Below are 16,375 nucleotides of genomic sequence, written 5' to 3' on the forward strand. Positions count from 1 at the left end.
GTCCCAGCCCGTGTAGACAAACAAAAGAGGTTGTGAGTTTCTTTACACTTCAAGGTGAAACATTCAAAAAACAAAATGTGGGTTTGTGAATAAAACCAGGGCCACTTTCTCTCTTGTACTCTGTGACACTTGCAAGGTGAGACTGGGGTTTCACAGAATTGTATGGTTTATAAGATTAGCCTCAAAGAGTAAAACATGCTGAAGGAAACCATTGCCAGCAAGCAGTAAGTTTACGACAGGGCTTAATGGTCTCAGGCACACACCCTGGAACAGGAGGTAATGGTTAACTCTACAGGACGTCCATGGGCCAATTTACAAGGTAGTATTAATGTTACAGTAGAGGAGTGATGAAGTTATGGGAGTGCCAGCCCAGAGATCTGGAACATTGATCCAGAGTTGTGAGTTCATATCTCACAGCCTCTAAGGAATTTAAACTCTTCAATTTTAATTAACCATGAAACCATTGGATTGTTCTACAGACCCATCTGGTTCAGTAATGCACTTTAGGAAGGAGATTGCGTAGAGTCATAGAGTCATACAGCACGGAAACAGGCCCTGCGGCCCAACTTGTCCGTGCCAACTGAGTTGCCCAGCGAGCTGGTCCCATCTGCCCATGTTTGGCCCATAGCCCTCTAAACCTCTCCTATCCATGGATTTATCTAGATGGCTTTTAAATGTTGCTAATGTGCCCACCTCAACCACTATTTCTGGCAGCTCATTCCAAATACACACCACCCTTTGTGTGAAGAAGCTGCCCCTGATGTCCCTTTTAAATCTCTCACCTCTGATCTTAAACCTATGCCCTCTTGTTTTTAGCACCCCCAACCCTGAGAAAGAGACTACGTGCTTTCACCCTGTCTATGCCCCTCCTGACCTTATACACCTCTGTCAGGTCACCCCCTCAATCTCCTACATTCCAGGGAATATAATCTACGCAACCTCTCCTTGTAACTCAGGCCACCCCTCCCAAAGTCCAAGAAACATCCTGGTAAATCTTTTCTGCACTCTTTCCAGTTTAATAACATCTTTCCAATAACAGGGTGACCAAAACTGTACACAATACTCCGTAGCGGTTAGCATAACGCTATTACAGCGCCAGCGACCCGGGTTCAATTCCAGCCGCTGTCTGTAAGGAGTTTGTACGTTCTCCCCGTGTATCTGCATGGATTTCCTCCGGGTGGTCCGGTTTCCTCCCATATTCCAAAGACGTACGGGTTAGGAAGTTGTGGGCATGCTATGTTGGCGCCGGAAGCGTGGCGACACTTGCGGGCTGCCCCCAGAACACTCTATGCAAAAGATGCATTTCACTGTGTGTTTCGATGTACATGTGATGAATAAAGATATCTTAATACTCCAAGTGAGGCCTCTGTTGCCCCTACTGGGTGTGTCCGTCCTATGTGTGACTCCAGCCCCAGCCAATGCAGTTGATACTCTTAACTGCCTCCTCAGTTCAGGGGAAATTAGTGATGGACATAAAATGGAGTTCAAGGACAAGAGTTCAAGTTTATTATTGTCATCGGCACACATATCCAGGGAATAAATGCCATGAAAATTTGGTTTTTGCAGCAGCAGTGCAGTACATTACAAGGTGAGGACAAAGATAATTAACAGAAACTTAAATTAACATACGTTATACATAATTTACATGCATGGAAAATAAACATAGAACATAGAACATAGAAAACCTACAGCATAATTCAGGCCCTTCGGCCCACATAGCTGTGCCGAACATGTCCCTACCTTAGAAATTACTAGGCTTACCCATAGCCCTCTATCTTTCTCAGCTCCATGTATCGATCCAACAGTCTCTTAAAAGACCCTATCATATCCACCTCCACCACTGTTAACAATAAAATAAACATAACGACACTAGTGCAGGATTGAGAGAGAAAAAATCCAGTCCGAGGTAGTGTTGAGGTTTTTCAGGTGGGTTCAAGACCTGACGGCAGTGGGGAAGAAGCTGTTGTTGAACCTTGAGGTGTGGGTCTTCAGGCTCCTGTACCTCCTGCCTGATGGCAGCATTGAGAAGAGGGCACGGCCCAGATGGTGGGGGTCCCTGATGGTGGATGTCGCCTTCCTGAGACGTCCTGAGATGGTGGATGTCCTCGATGGTGGGGAGAGCTGTACCCGTGATGGAACTGGCTGAGTCCTACCACTCTCTGAGCTGGCATCGCCAGTGACATGAACCAATTTTATTTTTAAAAAAACAAGCAAAAAGAAACAGCTGGAGGAACTCAGCGGGTCAGGCAGCATCTGTGGAGGCAGAAGGATGGTCGATGTTTTGGGTCGAGACCCTTCACCAAACAAGGGTGTGCAATCACACGACATAAGGTTTGGGATTGAAGTCCAACTTCTCAAATGTGAGGTTAAGGAGATGTAAAAACAGGGATGAAACACTCTGCCGGTGGGAGCAGGGGCTTCCTCTGAGTGCTCCAGTTTCCCCCACATCTAAATGGCTTGCAGGTTGGTGGGTTAATTGGCCGCTGTACATTTCCAGAGGTTGGTGGCAGAGCTGCCGTAGGCGCATGGAGGAACCAGTGATGGCTGAGGGGAACTTCTATTCTGCCAGTGTTGAATGGTTTGATGCGAAATGAATGACAACACCCTCACAAAAAGGACATTCAACCCTTCAAGCCTACTCCTAGCTATTTAAGAAAATTCTCAAATAAGTACCAATCGCATGCAGGTACAATAACAACAGCAGGTACAATAACAACATTTAAAAGACATTTGGACAAGTACATGGATAGGACGGGTTTAGAGGGATACAGGCCAAACTTGGACAATTAGGACTAGCTTATGTGGGCACCTTTGTTAGCATGGACGAGTTGGGCTGAAGGGCCTGTTTCCGTGGTGCATTGCTCTATGCTTTCTCCCTACAGCCCTGTAAAACATTCCTTTACAAGTAATACTACTCCATTCTGAAACGTCCTATTGATTCTAGTTCCACTAGTGTCAAATGAATTCTCCTTAGGTAAGACACCTTTATTAGTCATATGTACATTGAAACACACAGTGAAATACATCCTTTTGCGTAGTGTTCTGGGGGCAGCCCGCAAGTGTCGCCACGCTTCCGGCGCCAACATAGCATGCCCACAACTTCCTAACCTGTACGTCTTTGGAATGTGGGAGGAAACCGGAGCACCCAGAGGAAACCCACACAGACACGGGGAGAACATACAAACTCCTTACAGACAGCGGCCGGATTTGAACCCAGATCACTGACCCTGTAAAGCGTTATGCTAACCGTCTCCCTGTTGGATTTTAACCTCAGGATTCTGGTGAAGTTTTCAAAGGAGTCTTTCAATTCATGAACCTTCTTTGATCCAAGTTTGATCCAAGTATCCAAGTTTTCCATGGGATATACAAGTTCCGGAATTCCTTCATCGGAATGTGGCCTCTAACGCTCCTCCCAGGACACTGGTTAGAGTTTATGTAACTTCAGAATACTAAGTGCCAAGTCAGAACACTGCCTTAGTGCTTCCTTCTGAGAAATATACATTCGTTTTTTCTCCCCCAAATTAAATGTGTTTGCAGAAATGGAATTAAAGGGAACTATAGTTCAACGGAATCAGAGATGTGGTCAAAGTTGAATTTTGCTGTTTCAGAGTCAGTACACAGTACAGGAGCAAATTAATTCATTAAATGAGGGTATCACGGGCAAGGAATTTGAACTGACTGGCTTATTAGTGGAGAATTAAGAGTCAACCACACTGTATGACTCCTGAATCATGCACAGGCCAAAGCTGCTGACAATAATTCTTTTCTCAAAGGGCGTTTATGAATCACATAGGTTTTGGAAGACAGTTTCACATTACCACTGTTGACCTTTACTCCAGATTTAGTTAACTGGCTGAAATAAATTCCATAGCTTCCATGGTAAGATTTGGACTCATAAACATTGGTCTAGATCTTAGCATAATTTGCTCAGTAGTTTAACCACTAAACTACCATGGGACTAAATACTGCAGATTAAATTGGTAAATTGGTTTATTGTTGTCACATGTACCGAGGTACAGTGAAAAGCTTTGTTTTGCATACCGTCCATACAGATCATTTCAAAACATCAGTGCATTAAGATAGTACAAGGGAAAAGCATAATGCAGAATAAAGTGTTACAGTTACAGAGAAAGAGCAGTGCAGGCAGACAATAAGGTGCAAGGTCATTACAAGGCAGATTTTAAAGTCAAGAGTCCATCTTATTGTACTAGGGAACCGTACAATGGTCTTATAACAGCAGGATAGAAGCCGTCCTCGAGCCTGGTAATACGTGCTTTCAGACTTTTGTATCTTCTGCCCAATGTGAAGGGGGAGAAGAGAGAATGTCCAGCGTGGGAGGGGTCTTTGATTATGTTATGTTATGATGATAAGATAAGATATCTTTATTAGTTACATGTACATCGAAACACACAGTGAAATGCATCTTTTGCGTCGAGTGTGCTGGGGGCAGCCCGCGAGTGTTGCCACGCTTCCGGTTCCAACATAGCACGCCCACAACTTCCTAACCCGTACGTCTCTGGAATGTGGGAGGAAACCGGAGCACCCGGAGGAAACCCACGCAGACACGGGGAGAACGTACAAGCTCCTCACAGACAGCGGCAGGAATTGAACCCGGGTGACTGGCGCTGTAATAGCGTTAAGCTAACCGCTACACTACCGTGCCTAATAACTCTGATTCTGATTCTGCTTTACTGAGGCAGCGAGAAGTGTAGACAGAGTCCATGGAGGTTACAAGAAATTACAAGACACATAAATCGGTGTCTCTTTTCCAGCACCCCTTTGCTTCACAAATTCCCAATTCCTCACCCATGGAAGGTTCATGTTGACTTTACACCCTCCCAGTACTGAAGGTGAAATAGCTCTGCCAGCGGTGGGAGGATTTAATTGCAGCTGGACACATTTGCCTGAGCTGTTCCCAAGTGAGGGGACAAATTTAGTGAGACTCCATCAAAAGAAGGATAAAGGTCAGAGTTTGTGCATGGAACAGAGCACTGGCACAATTTCCTTCTGACTTTGAACCCAACATCACCAGTGCTTACCCCTCACGTGTCCCAGGTCGGACCTTCTCAGTGGACTTGGACGTTAGGCAGGGGCCTTGGGAACCAGAAGCTGTGGACGTAAAATAATTAGCAAAACCAGCTGTGGTGAAGATGAGGAGAATTCAGTCTGTATACAGGATGCTGTGTTCTGGAAGGTTCTGCCTGAAAGAATGGTGGAAGCATATTCAATAGCAGCTTTCAAAAGCAAATTGGATAAAAACTTGGGATTGATTGAGTAGCTCTATATAACAGGTAATGGAGCCAAATTTAGTTCTTTATCCCACTTTCATTGAACTATCAGTCTGTGGCCGCCCACACTGTTACAGTAAGGACCAACATAAGCTTGAGGAACAGCACTTTATCTTCTGTGGGTAGGCTTCAACCTCCAGGGCTCAATATCGATGTCAACAGTTTCACCTAACTCACTCTCCCTGTACTGTGGAAGTGTCCTGACTGGTTGCATCATGGTCTGGGATGGCAATTCAAATGCACAGGAACGTCAGAAGCTGCAGAGAGCAGTGGTCTCTGCCCAATACATCACAGGCACATCCCTCCCGACCGTCAGTGGTACCTACAGGAGGCACTGCCTCAAGAAGGCAACATCCATCATCAAAGATCCCCACCATCTGGGCCATGCCATCTTCTCACAGCTACCACTGGGCAGGAGGTACAGAAGCCTGAAGTCCCACACCACCAGGTTCAAGAACAGCTACTTCCCTTCAACCATTCGGTTCTTGAACCAACCTGCACAACCCTAATCACTACCTCAGTATAGCAACACCATGACCACTTTGATCACTGCACTAAAATGGACTTCATTTTTCTTGTTCTAATTGTGTTCTTTCTTGTAAAAGTTGTATTTAACATGCTTAATTTATGCTTTTCCTGTGACTGCTGTTTATCTGATGCTCTGTGCCTGTGATGCTACTGCAAGTAAGTTTTTCATTGTACCTGTGCACACATGGACTTGTGCAGATGACAATAAACTTGACTTTGACTTTGGTAGGAGACAGAGGGTCATGGTGGAGGGTTATTTTTCAGACCGGAGGTCTGTGACCAGCAGTGTGCCGCTGGGATCGATGCTGGGTCCACTGTTGTTCATCATTTATATTAATGATTAGGATGATAGTGTAGGTGGCATAGTTAGTATGTTTGCAGATGACATTAAAATTGCTGGTATAGTGGACAGTGAAGAAGGGATCTGTTCTGGGCCCCCTGCTCTTTGTGATTTTTATAAATGACTTGGATGAGAAAGTGGAGGGATGGATTAGTAAGTTTGTGGATGACACAAAGGTTGGAGGGGTTGTGGAGAGTGTAGAAGGTTGTCGTAGGTTACAACGGGATATAGACAGGATGAAGAGTGGGGCAGAGAAGTGGCAGATGGGGCTCAATCCAGAAAAGTGTGAAGTGATACACTTTGGAAGAATGAATGTGAAGGCGGAGTACAAGGTTAACGGCAGGATTCTGAGCAGTGTGGAGGAACAGAGGGATCTTGGGGTCCAAGTCTATGGATCCCTCAAAGTTGCCATGCAAGTTGCTAGGGTGGTTAAGAAGACGTATGGTGTGTTGGCCTTCAGTAGTCAGGGGATTGAGTTCAAGAGCCGCGAGGTAATGTTGCAGCGCTATAAAACTCTGGTTAGACCACACTTAGGGTATTGTGTTCAGTTCTGGTCACTTCATTATAGAACGGATGTGGAAGCTTTAGAGAGGGTGCAGCGGAGATTCACCAGGATGCTGCCTGGATTAGAAACATGTCTTATGAGGAAAGGTTGAGTGAGCTAGGGCTTTTCTCTTTGGAGTGACACGGGATGAGAGGCGACTTGATAGAGGTGTATAAGATTATGAGGGGGATAGATAGAGTGGACAGCCAGCACCTTTTCCCCAGGGCGGCAATAGCAAATATCAGAGGACATTCGAAGGGCCCGTACTGTGCTGTACTGTTCTATGTTCTATGTTATCTAAGATTACAATGGGATCTGGATCAACTTGGCCAGTGGGTCAAGGAATGGCAGATGAAGTTTAATTCAGATAAACGGGAGCCATTGCATTTTGGCAAGACAGACCAGGGCAGGACTCACACAGTAAATGGCAGGACCCTGGGGAGTGTTGTAGAACAGAGAGTCCCAGGGGTGCAGGTACATAGTTCCTTGAAAGTGACGACTCAGGTAGACAGGGTGGTGAAGAAAGTGTTTGGAATACTCTCCTTCATAGGTCAGGATATTGAGTACTGGAGTTGGGACATCATGTTACAGATGTACAGGACGTTGGTAAGGCCACATTTGGAGTACAGCGTACAGTTCTGGTCACCCTGCTATGGGAAGGATGTCACTAAACCAGAGAGGGTGCAAAAAAGATTCACGAGGATGTTACTGGGATTGGAGGGTCTGAGTTACAAGGAGGGGTTGGAAAGGCTGGGACTATTTTCCCTGGAGCATAGGAGGCTGAGGGGTGACCCTCCAGCGCTTTATAAAATTATGAGAGGCAGAGAAAAAGTGAATAGTCACAGCCTTTTTCCCAGGGTTGGGGAGTCCAAAACTAGAGGACATTGGGTTAAAGGGGAAATAGTTAAAAGGGATCTGTGGGGCAACTTTTCCACACATAGGTGGTGGGTGTGTGGAACGAGCTGCCAGAAGTGGTGGAGGCAGGTACAATTATGACATTTAAAAGACATTTGGACAGGTACATGGATAGGGAAGGTTTAGAGGGATATGGGGGGCGGTGTACGTGCACCTGTCTACGTCAATGGTGCTGAGGTCGAGAGGGTTGAGAGCTTCAAGTTCCTGGGTGTGAACATCACCAACAGCCTGTCCTGGTCCAATCACGTAGATGCCACGGCCGAGAAAGCTCACCAGCGCCTCTACTTCCTCAGGAGGCTAAAGAAATTCGGTTTGTCCCCTTTGACCCTCACCAACTTTTACTGATGCACCATAGAAAGCATCCTATCTGGATGCATCACGGCTTGGTACGGCAGCTGCTCTGCCCAGGACCACAAGAAACTGCAGAGAGTTGTGGACACAGCCCAGCGCATCACGGACACCAGCCTCCCCTCCTTGGACTCTGTCTTTACCTCTCGCTGTCTTGGTGAAGCAGCCAGCATAATCAAAGACCCCACCCACTTGGGTCATTCTCTCTTCTCTCCTCTTCCATCAGGTAGAAGATACAGGAGCCTGAGGGCACGTACCAGTAGACTTAAGGACAGCTTCTATCCCACTGTGATAAAACTATTGAACAGTTCCCTTATACAATGAGATGGACTCTGACCTCACGATCTACCTTGTTGTGACCTTGCACCTAATTGAACTGCACTTTCTCTGTAGCTGTGACACTTTACTCTGTACTGTTATTGATTTTACCTGTACTCCCTCAATGCACTCTGTACTAACCCAATGTTACTGCATTTTGTAATGAATTGACCTGTACGATCGGTATGCAAGACAAGTTTTTCACTGTACCTCGGTCCAAGTGACAATAATAAACCAATACCAATACCAATATATGGGCCTAATGCAGGCAAATGGGACTAGCTCAGGTAGGCAACTTGGTCGGCATGGACGCGTTGGGCTGAAGGGCCCGTTTGGCGTGCTGTATAACTCTATGACTGACCAGTTCCGCTGTAGGTTATCCACCTGTAATATTGGCTTGGTTTTTCTCCCTCCACAGACGCTGCCTGATTGGCTGGGCATTTCCAGCATTCTCCTTCTGGTGCCACATCTACATTTCACGGCTTTAACACGTCTCTTTGTTTTCCCTCCCTCTCATTAATCCATCAACCAGACTTCATTAACAGCATATCACCATAGCAACCCTGACCTCCTCCTATCAGAGATATCCTTTTCATTCTATCCAACTCTCCTCATCTCTTCTGCCACGTCAAACTTACCTCATCACTTTCCCAGTTCTAACAAAAGCTCTTGGACCTGAAATGTTAACTGTATTTATTTTCTACAACTGCTGCCTGACTCGCTGAGCGTTTCCGGCATTTTCAGTTTCTATTTCAGATTTCAAGCATCTATAGCCTTCGACTTTCATTTACTGATCCTTAAGAGATGCTTGAAAATTCCCCTGGGTTCTGATTCTGGTACTAAACACTGAGTTTTAGTGTGACTTCAGACCACTAAAGTGACAGATCAATTGCAGGAGAGGAACCACTTCAAACACCACTGATCCTTGCGAACATTGCCCAACAGGAGACAGGAAGAGTTGTACAGTAATTCAGCCCTTCATTAGGTTTCTTCATGTTCAGAGCTAGCAAATGTGTTATTCAAGTTAAGGCGAGTCAGGAGTCACCGTTCTATCACGGTAATCTGCTTCATCCACACAAAACCTCCACCTTCCTCCAGATCTGACCGCTGGTACAAAGCTTCTTCCTGTCTCTCTGTCGCTGGTTGGCCTTCAGTTATATAATTCCAGTTCTGGAGTGGTCTCTCAACAACCCCCTCTCTCTCTCTCTCTCTCTCTCTCTCTCTCTCTCTCTCTCTCTCTCTCTCTCTCTCAAATACACACACTCTCACACTCTCTCTCACACACACTCTCTCTCACACTCAGTCTCATGCACTCTCTCACACACACTCTCCCTCACACACACACACTCTCTCATACACTCTCTCTCACACACACACACACACCCTCTCTCACACTCTCTCTCACACACACTCTCCCTCTCTCTTTTCCTCTCTCTTTCTGTCTCCCTCTCTTTCTCGCATACTTTCTCACTCTCTCTCTCACACACATACCCTCTCTCGCTCACACACACACATACTCTCCTCTCACTCTCTCTTTCTTTCTCTCTCTCTCTCTCTGTCTGTCTGTCTATCTCTCTCCCTCTTCCTTTAAGATGCTCTTTAAAACCTCTATCAGCATGTTCTAATGCTACCTTCTTTGGCTCAGTGTCAACTTTGCCTGTTCATCTCCTGTGGCATTGATCTCTGCAGTAACAGTGTGAGATGAATGTGAGTCACTCAGTGTGGAATAGACGACTGGAGATGGATGGCTAAGTTTGTCACAAGGCAGATGCACTCACATCTGCATCTTTTGGCCTTGGGATGGGTGAAGATGGTTGGAGTCATACAGGGGTGAATGGGGGGGGGGGGCAGGGGAGGTTACCAAGATGAGGAATGAGACATATTTTTATGTTGGGGTCAAAGGCATCAAAGATGGAGATGAGAGGCGGTTCAGTGAATCTTGTTGCAACAACATGGTGGAACTGTGATACCCTGTAATGTTACCTTGTACGCAATGGAAACCCTGCCTAAGGCAGGCTGTCCGTTGTCTGCCTCTTCCACTGATGCAGGACACTGGAACATCCACGTCAACCAGCTGGCGCCCAATGCCTGTGCTACAAAAGGCCATAGCTTTCAGTGGGAGCTCACAGGAGGAAAACCCTCAAAACTCCACTGCAATCTCATCTCACGTGCAATAACAATGATGCCAGGCTGGTTATGTTGATTGATTTCATTTCCACAGCCCTGGATAAATCCCAGAAACATGAGTTCAAATGGCAGCATTGGCAGTTGGAAAATGTCAAACTCTAGCAATTAAATACTAGAAGATACAGGAGCCTGAGGGCCCGTACCGCCAGGCTTAAGGACAGCTTCTATCCCACTGTGATAAGACTATTGAACGGTTCCCTTATACAATGAGATGGACTCTGACCTCACAATCTACCTGCACTGCACTTTCTCTGTAGCTGTGACACTTTACTCTGTACTGTTATTGTTTTTACCTGTGCTACCTCAATGCACTCTGCACTAACTCAATGTAACTGCACTGTGTAATGAATTGACCTGTACGATCAGTATGCAAGACAAGTTTTTCACTGTACCTTGGTACAAGTGACAATAATAAACCAATACCAATACCAATAAATAAAATCTGCTCTAGAGGAGCTAGCCTCTATAAAGGCAAACAGGAAACTGGTGGACTTTATTTTAAGAAGCAAATCTCTCTGGTTTACTGGGAAAGAAACGTGCCATTAAATCAGCTGGAGGAACTCATGGGTTACAGACAGGTTATATTCCAAGTGGTTATATTCCCACTTGGTTGTATTCCAAGTCAAGGATGGTGTGGGACTTGGAGGGGAACCTGCAGGTGGTGGTGCTCCAGTGCTCCTGCTGCCTTTCGTCCTTCTTGGCGGAAGTGGTTACAGGTTTGGGAGGGCTGTTGGAGTAGTCTGACACCCGCTGAGTTCCTCCAGCACGTTGTGTGTTGCTCCAGATTCCAGCATCTCCAGTCTCTTGTGTCTACCATTAAATCAGTAGCGCGGCACGGTAGTGTAGCAGTTAGTGTAACGCTATTACAGCGCCAGCGACCCAAGTTCAATTCCAGCCACTGTCTGTAAGGAGTTTGTACGTTCTCCCCGTGTCTGCGTGGGTTTCCTCCGGGTGCTCCAGTTTCCTCCCACATTGCAAAGACGTACGGCTTAGGAGCTGTGGGCATGCTATGTTGGCGCCGGAAGTGTGGCGACACTTGCGGGCTGCCCCCAGCACATTCTCAGTAACGCAAAAAGATGCATTTCACTGTGTGTTTTGACGTACGTGTGACTAATAAATAATCTTAATCTTACTGGGTCTCATAGAGTCTCATGGAGAGAAACAGCACAGAAACACCAAGTCCACACCAACCATCAAGCACCAGTCCTATGTCAATCCCATATTTTTATCCTCCCCACATTCTCAGCAAGTCACCCCACTCACCCACACACTAAGGGACAATATACAGTGGCCAATTACTCTACCAACCTGTATGTCTTTGGAAACTGGGCGGAAACCATCCAGAGGAATCCCACATTGTCTCAGGGAGAACATGCATGCTCCACACAGAGAGCACCCTGGGTGTCTGGCACTGAGAGATAGCAACTCTACCGCATCCCATGATATTATACGTGACCATTGATCTAGCAACATGATTGAGTCCTAACCACTCTCTGAAGTAGCCCAGGAGGCAATAGCGATAGGACAAGAAAGAATGGCTTTAGCAGCGATGTCTGTAATGCGTGAATGAATAAAAGAACGGCTAAGGTTAGTATGGGACCTCCAGGGAACAAGGCTTGGGGGATTAATACCAGCAAACAAGGAACAGTCACAAACATTAAGTAATTTTGCATTGATCTTCACTGTGGATTCCTGGAATGAGAGGGTTGTCCAATAATGAGAAGCGGGACAACAATATTCTTTGGCGTTTAGGAGAATGAGGAGTGATCTTATTCAGACATATAAGATCAGAAAGAGGCTTGGAAGGTTAGATGTTGAATGTCTCACTTGAGGCAGAGTCAAGAACAAGGGGACGCAGCTACAAAATAAGGAGCCGCGCATTTAAAACTGAGGTATGTAGAAACTCCTTCTCTCCGATGGTGGCGAATCTTTGGAATTCTCTGCCCCCAAGGCTGGTGGAGGCTGGATCATTAGATATACTTAAAGTGGAGATAGATAAATATTTGAAGGATCAAGGGATTGAGGGCTAGGGGAAACAGGCACAGAAGAGGAGTTGAGGCCTGTATTGAATAGCCATGATCATATTGAATGGTGGGGCAGGCAAGAGGGGTTTGTATTTACAGAACATCCTATTTGGCTTTGATGGTGGTGAGCTGGCACTTTGAATTGCTTCAGTCCTTCTGGCGAAGGTGTTTCCACACTGCTGTTGGGGAGGGAGTTCCAGGAGTTAGATCCAATGACAATGAAGGAACGGCAATATATTCCAAGTCAGGATGGTGTGGGACTTGGAGGGGAACCTGCAGGTGGTGATGCTCCAAAGGAACTGCTGCCCTTCATCCTTCTTGGCGGAAGAGGTTACAGGTTTGGGAGGGCTGTTGGAGCAGTCTGGGCAAGTAACCGCAGCGTATTTTATCAGTGGTACACACAGGTGCCACTGCGTACTGAGGGAGTGAGTGTTTAGGCTGGTAGATGGGGTGCTAATTGAATGGGCTGTTCTGTTTTGGAAGGTGTCGAGTTTCTTGAGACTTGCTGGTGCTGCACTCTCCAGGTCAGTCAAGAGTGTGTCATCGCAAAAGTTGGGCTGCAAGGGGTCGCAGTCAAAAGGAGGCGTCGTTCTTGGCCATTGTCCAAACTCTGCCATTGTCATGGTGACTTTTGCTCACCCTCGGTGCACAGAACAAGCAAGGAACTGGCAGAGGGCAGAGGTTTCAGATGGTTGGAGGGCAGGAAGATGTTAAAGAGATTTTAAAACAGTGATGAAACAGGTTCAAATCCAGGAAGCACAGCAGTGGCCTGAAGCAAGTTTCCTGGGGTCATGATCTCCGACATCATAACAACATGAACATGTTCTTAATAAAAAGAAATCCATACAACTAGTCTGTGCTGCTGAGATAGTACTAGCATACTATAAATTAGCCATCACATACAGTGGGAAACTGCACTTACATAAAATACCCAATGTATTGGTGTGGCAACTACACCATCGAAAGTATCTACAGGAGGCACTGCCTCAAGAAGGCAACCTCCATCATCACAGATCCCCACCATCCGGGCCGTGCCATCTTCTCACAGCCACCCTCGGGCAGGAGGTACAGAAGCCTGAAGTCCCACACCACCAACTTCAGGAACAGCTACTTCCCTTCAACCATTCGGTTCTTGAACCAACCTGCACGACCTTAATCACTACCTCTGTATAGCAACACTGGGACCACTTTACACTTCAATGGACTTTGTTGTTTCTTGTTCTAATTGTGTTCTTGTATAATTTATATTGCTAACTTATGTTTTCTTGTGAATGTTGTGTATCTGATGCCATGTGCCTGTGATGCTGCTGCAAGTAAGTTTTTTATTGCACCTGTACACACATGTGCATATGACAATAAACTCCACTTTGACTTTGGACATTGGTGTGGGACGATGAGGTCACATTAGCCATTGAGTGTCAACGAAGCATTTATTGCTAATCATAGAATTATTACAAAACTCACGGAAGCCACTCAGCCCACAGAATCTGTGGCAGCTCTAATGAGTAAAATCCACTATCTCACCTGATATCAAATCAACACTTAAAATATAAAATGTTTGCATCAGCTAAATTGTAGGCCAGTTTTTTGTCAGATCTCTGTGGTGCAGTTATGAAAGTACTGATGATTCTGCAGTCGCTTATTCTGTCTGCTTGGTTGGGGTTTTCCATTTGGTTCAAGGTTCTCTGAAAGCCCTATCACTTATTATACATAGGGAGGATTATCTGCAGGCCAGATAGATAAGTATTTGAATATAGAGGACTTGAAGGTCATGGGGAACTGACACAGAGGAGGAGTTGGGTCCAGCATAGATCAGCGATGATCATGTTGAATGGTGGGGCAAGCTTAAGGGGTCTACTGGACTTCTCCTGCTCTTATTTTCTTGTGTTCTTGTGTTCTTTTCTTTTTCGTGTTTGTGGCTTGCTGAAAAGCCTTACTAAGAATTTACTCTAACAAGTAAAGAACTGAACTCAACACAACAGGAAAGTCCCTCGCTCGTAGCTTGGGTGAAACCAGAATTGGCCTCATTACCTGTGGCTTTGCAAAGGTAAAACAAACCAAGGTTCATTCTCTTTGCAATTTTAACTTGGGCACACAGACCCTATTGCCCATTCTGCCACTTGATCTGGGCTACTGGAATTCGTTACATGGGAAAACCACTGTTTGCACACTGAAAAACATGATGATGCTGGAGGAACTCAGCAAGGCCAGGCAGCATCTGTGGAGAAAAACAGGCGGTCAACGTTTCAGGTCAGGACCCTTCTTCAGTCCTGACCCAAACGTTGACCGCCTGCTTTTCTCCACGGATGCTGCCTGGCCTGCTGAGGTTCCTCCAGCATCACAGTGTTTTTTCATTGAGATTCCAGCATCTGCAGTCATTTGTTTCTCTCTCGTCAAGTTGAGGTTGGTTTTTGATACTGGTACCTGGCTAGCTGGACGTGCCAGTGGTCGTTCAATGGGTAGAGTTCTTGTTTCTAGAACAGTAGGTAGTGGGTTCAAGATCCTCTTGAGGACAAGGATATCAGCTAATGATGCAGTACTGTGGTGGTGCTGCACCATTGGAGGTGTCATCTTTTGGATGTGACATTTAAGTCCTGTCCTTTCTCTCAGGTAGGTCTGAAAGAACGTAGAACATAGAACAGTAGAGGATAGGATCATCCCTTTGGCCCACGATGTTGTGCCAAACTAATTAAACCAATTACTCCTAATTAAACTAATTCCTCTTCTCCGCCCATTGACCATCTCCCTCTCTTCTCTGCATATTCATGTGCCTATCTAAGAGTCTGTTAAACGCTCCGGTGCTATCAGTCTCTATCACCATCCCTGGCAGCATATTCCAGGCACCCACCACTCTCTGTGTAAAAAACTTGCCCCACACATCCCCTTTGTACTTACCCCCTCTCAACTTAAGTGCATACTTTCTAGTATTAGATGTTTCAATCCTGGAAAAAAGATATTGGTTTTTTAAAGAGAGGAAGGACTTCACCCAATGTCCTGCCCAAGATTTATCCTTCGGTTGTCAGGAAAACACATCATCAAGACACTACTGTTGTATATAGGAGCTTCCTATTTACACATAAGCCACTCTGTTTCTTATATCAATCATAGGAGTTTAAAAGATATTACCCTGGTTGCAGAGTACACAGGACACCCTGAGACCATAAGGTTTTCTGACCATAAGAACAAGCTATCCCCCAAAACACCTCGCCCATTATTCCCTTCCACCAACCACCATTTCATCCATGTTGTCCCTTCCTCTTATTTCCTTGAGATCTTCAGTGATGCTGCAAGCTGTTCCTCATGATTGTTTGGATTTGTTTTTAGATGATGAACAGACAGTGGATCTGAAGCAGCAGTGGGTGAGGTCTGAATAAATGGTAGAAGGGCTGAATGGCCTCATCCTTCTCCTAAAATAAAAACACTTAACAGTCAGTGTGATAGCCCAAGGGCCAAAAGCCAAAGATCACAAAAAAGAGCTGGAGGAGCTCAGCAGGCCAGGCAGCATTTGTGGAGGCAAAGGGATTGGTGACATTTTGGGTCAAGGCCCTGCATTAAGATCCCAAGTCTTGACCTGAAATGTTGACCTATCCTCTGCCTACGCAGATGCTGCTCGACCCACTGAGTTTCCTCCAAGCTGTTTATTTTTTGGTCCGGATTTCTGCATCTGCAGTCTCCTGTAAATTCAAGGACCAAGCTGAAATTTTTTAACTGGTAATTGGTAATTGGTTTATTATTGTCACATGTACTGTGTATTGGTATTGGTATTGGTTTATTATTGTCACTTGTACCGAGGTACAATGAAAAACTTGTCTTGCAAACCGATCGTACAGATCCAATTCATTACATAGTGCAGTTATATTGAGTTAGTACAGAGTGCATTGAG

At 45.7% G+C, this 16,375-nt stretch overlaps 1 protein-coding gene across 1 annotated transcript in view; it reads left to right on the forward strand.

Annotated features, from left to right (window-relative positions):
- LOC127579052 (uncharacterized) overlaps window positions 1-16,114 on the forward strand; it is a 407,687-nt gene extending 391,573 nt beyond the window's left edge. The window contains exon 4 of the mRNA XM_052031684.1: window positions 16,096-16,114. Coding sequence (XP_051887644.1) covers window positions 16,096-16,114 — 19 coding nt within the window. The remainder of the gene's footprint in view (window positions 1-16,095) is intronic.
- Window positions 16,115-16,375: the final 261 nt, after the last annotated feature.

Source organism: Pristis pectinata, chromosome 16 (genome assembly GCF_009764475.1).
Source record: "Pristis pectinata isolate sPriPec2 chromosome 16, sPriPec2.1.pri, whole genome shotgun sequence".
NCBI classification, from domain to species: Eukaryota; Metazoa; Chordata; class Chondrichthyes; order Rhinopristiformes; family Pristidae; genus Pristis; species Pristis pectinata.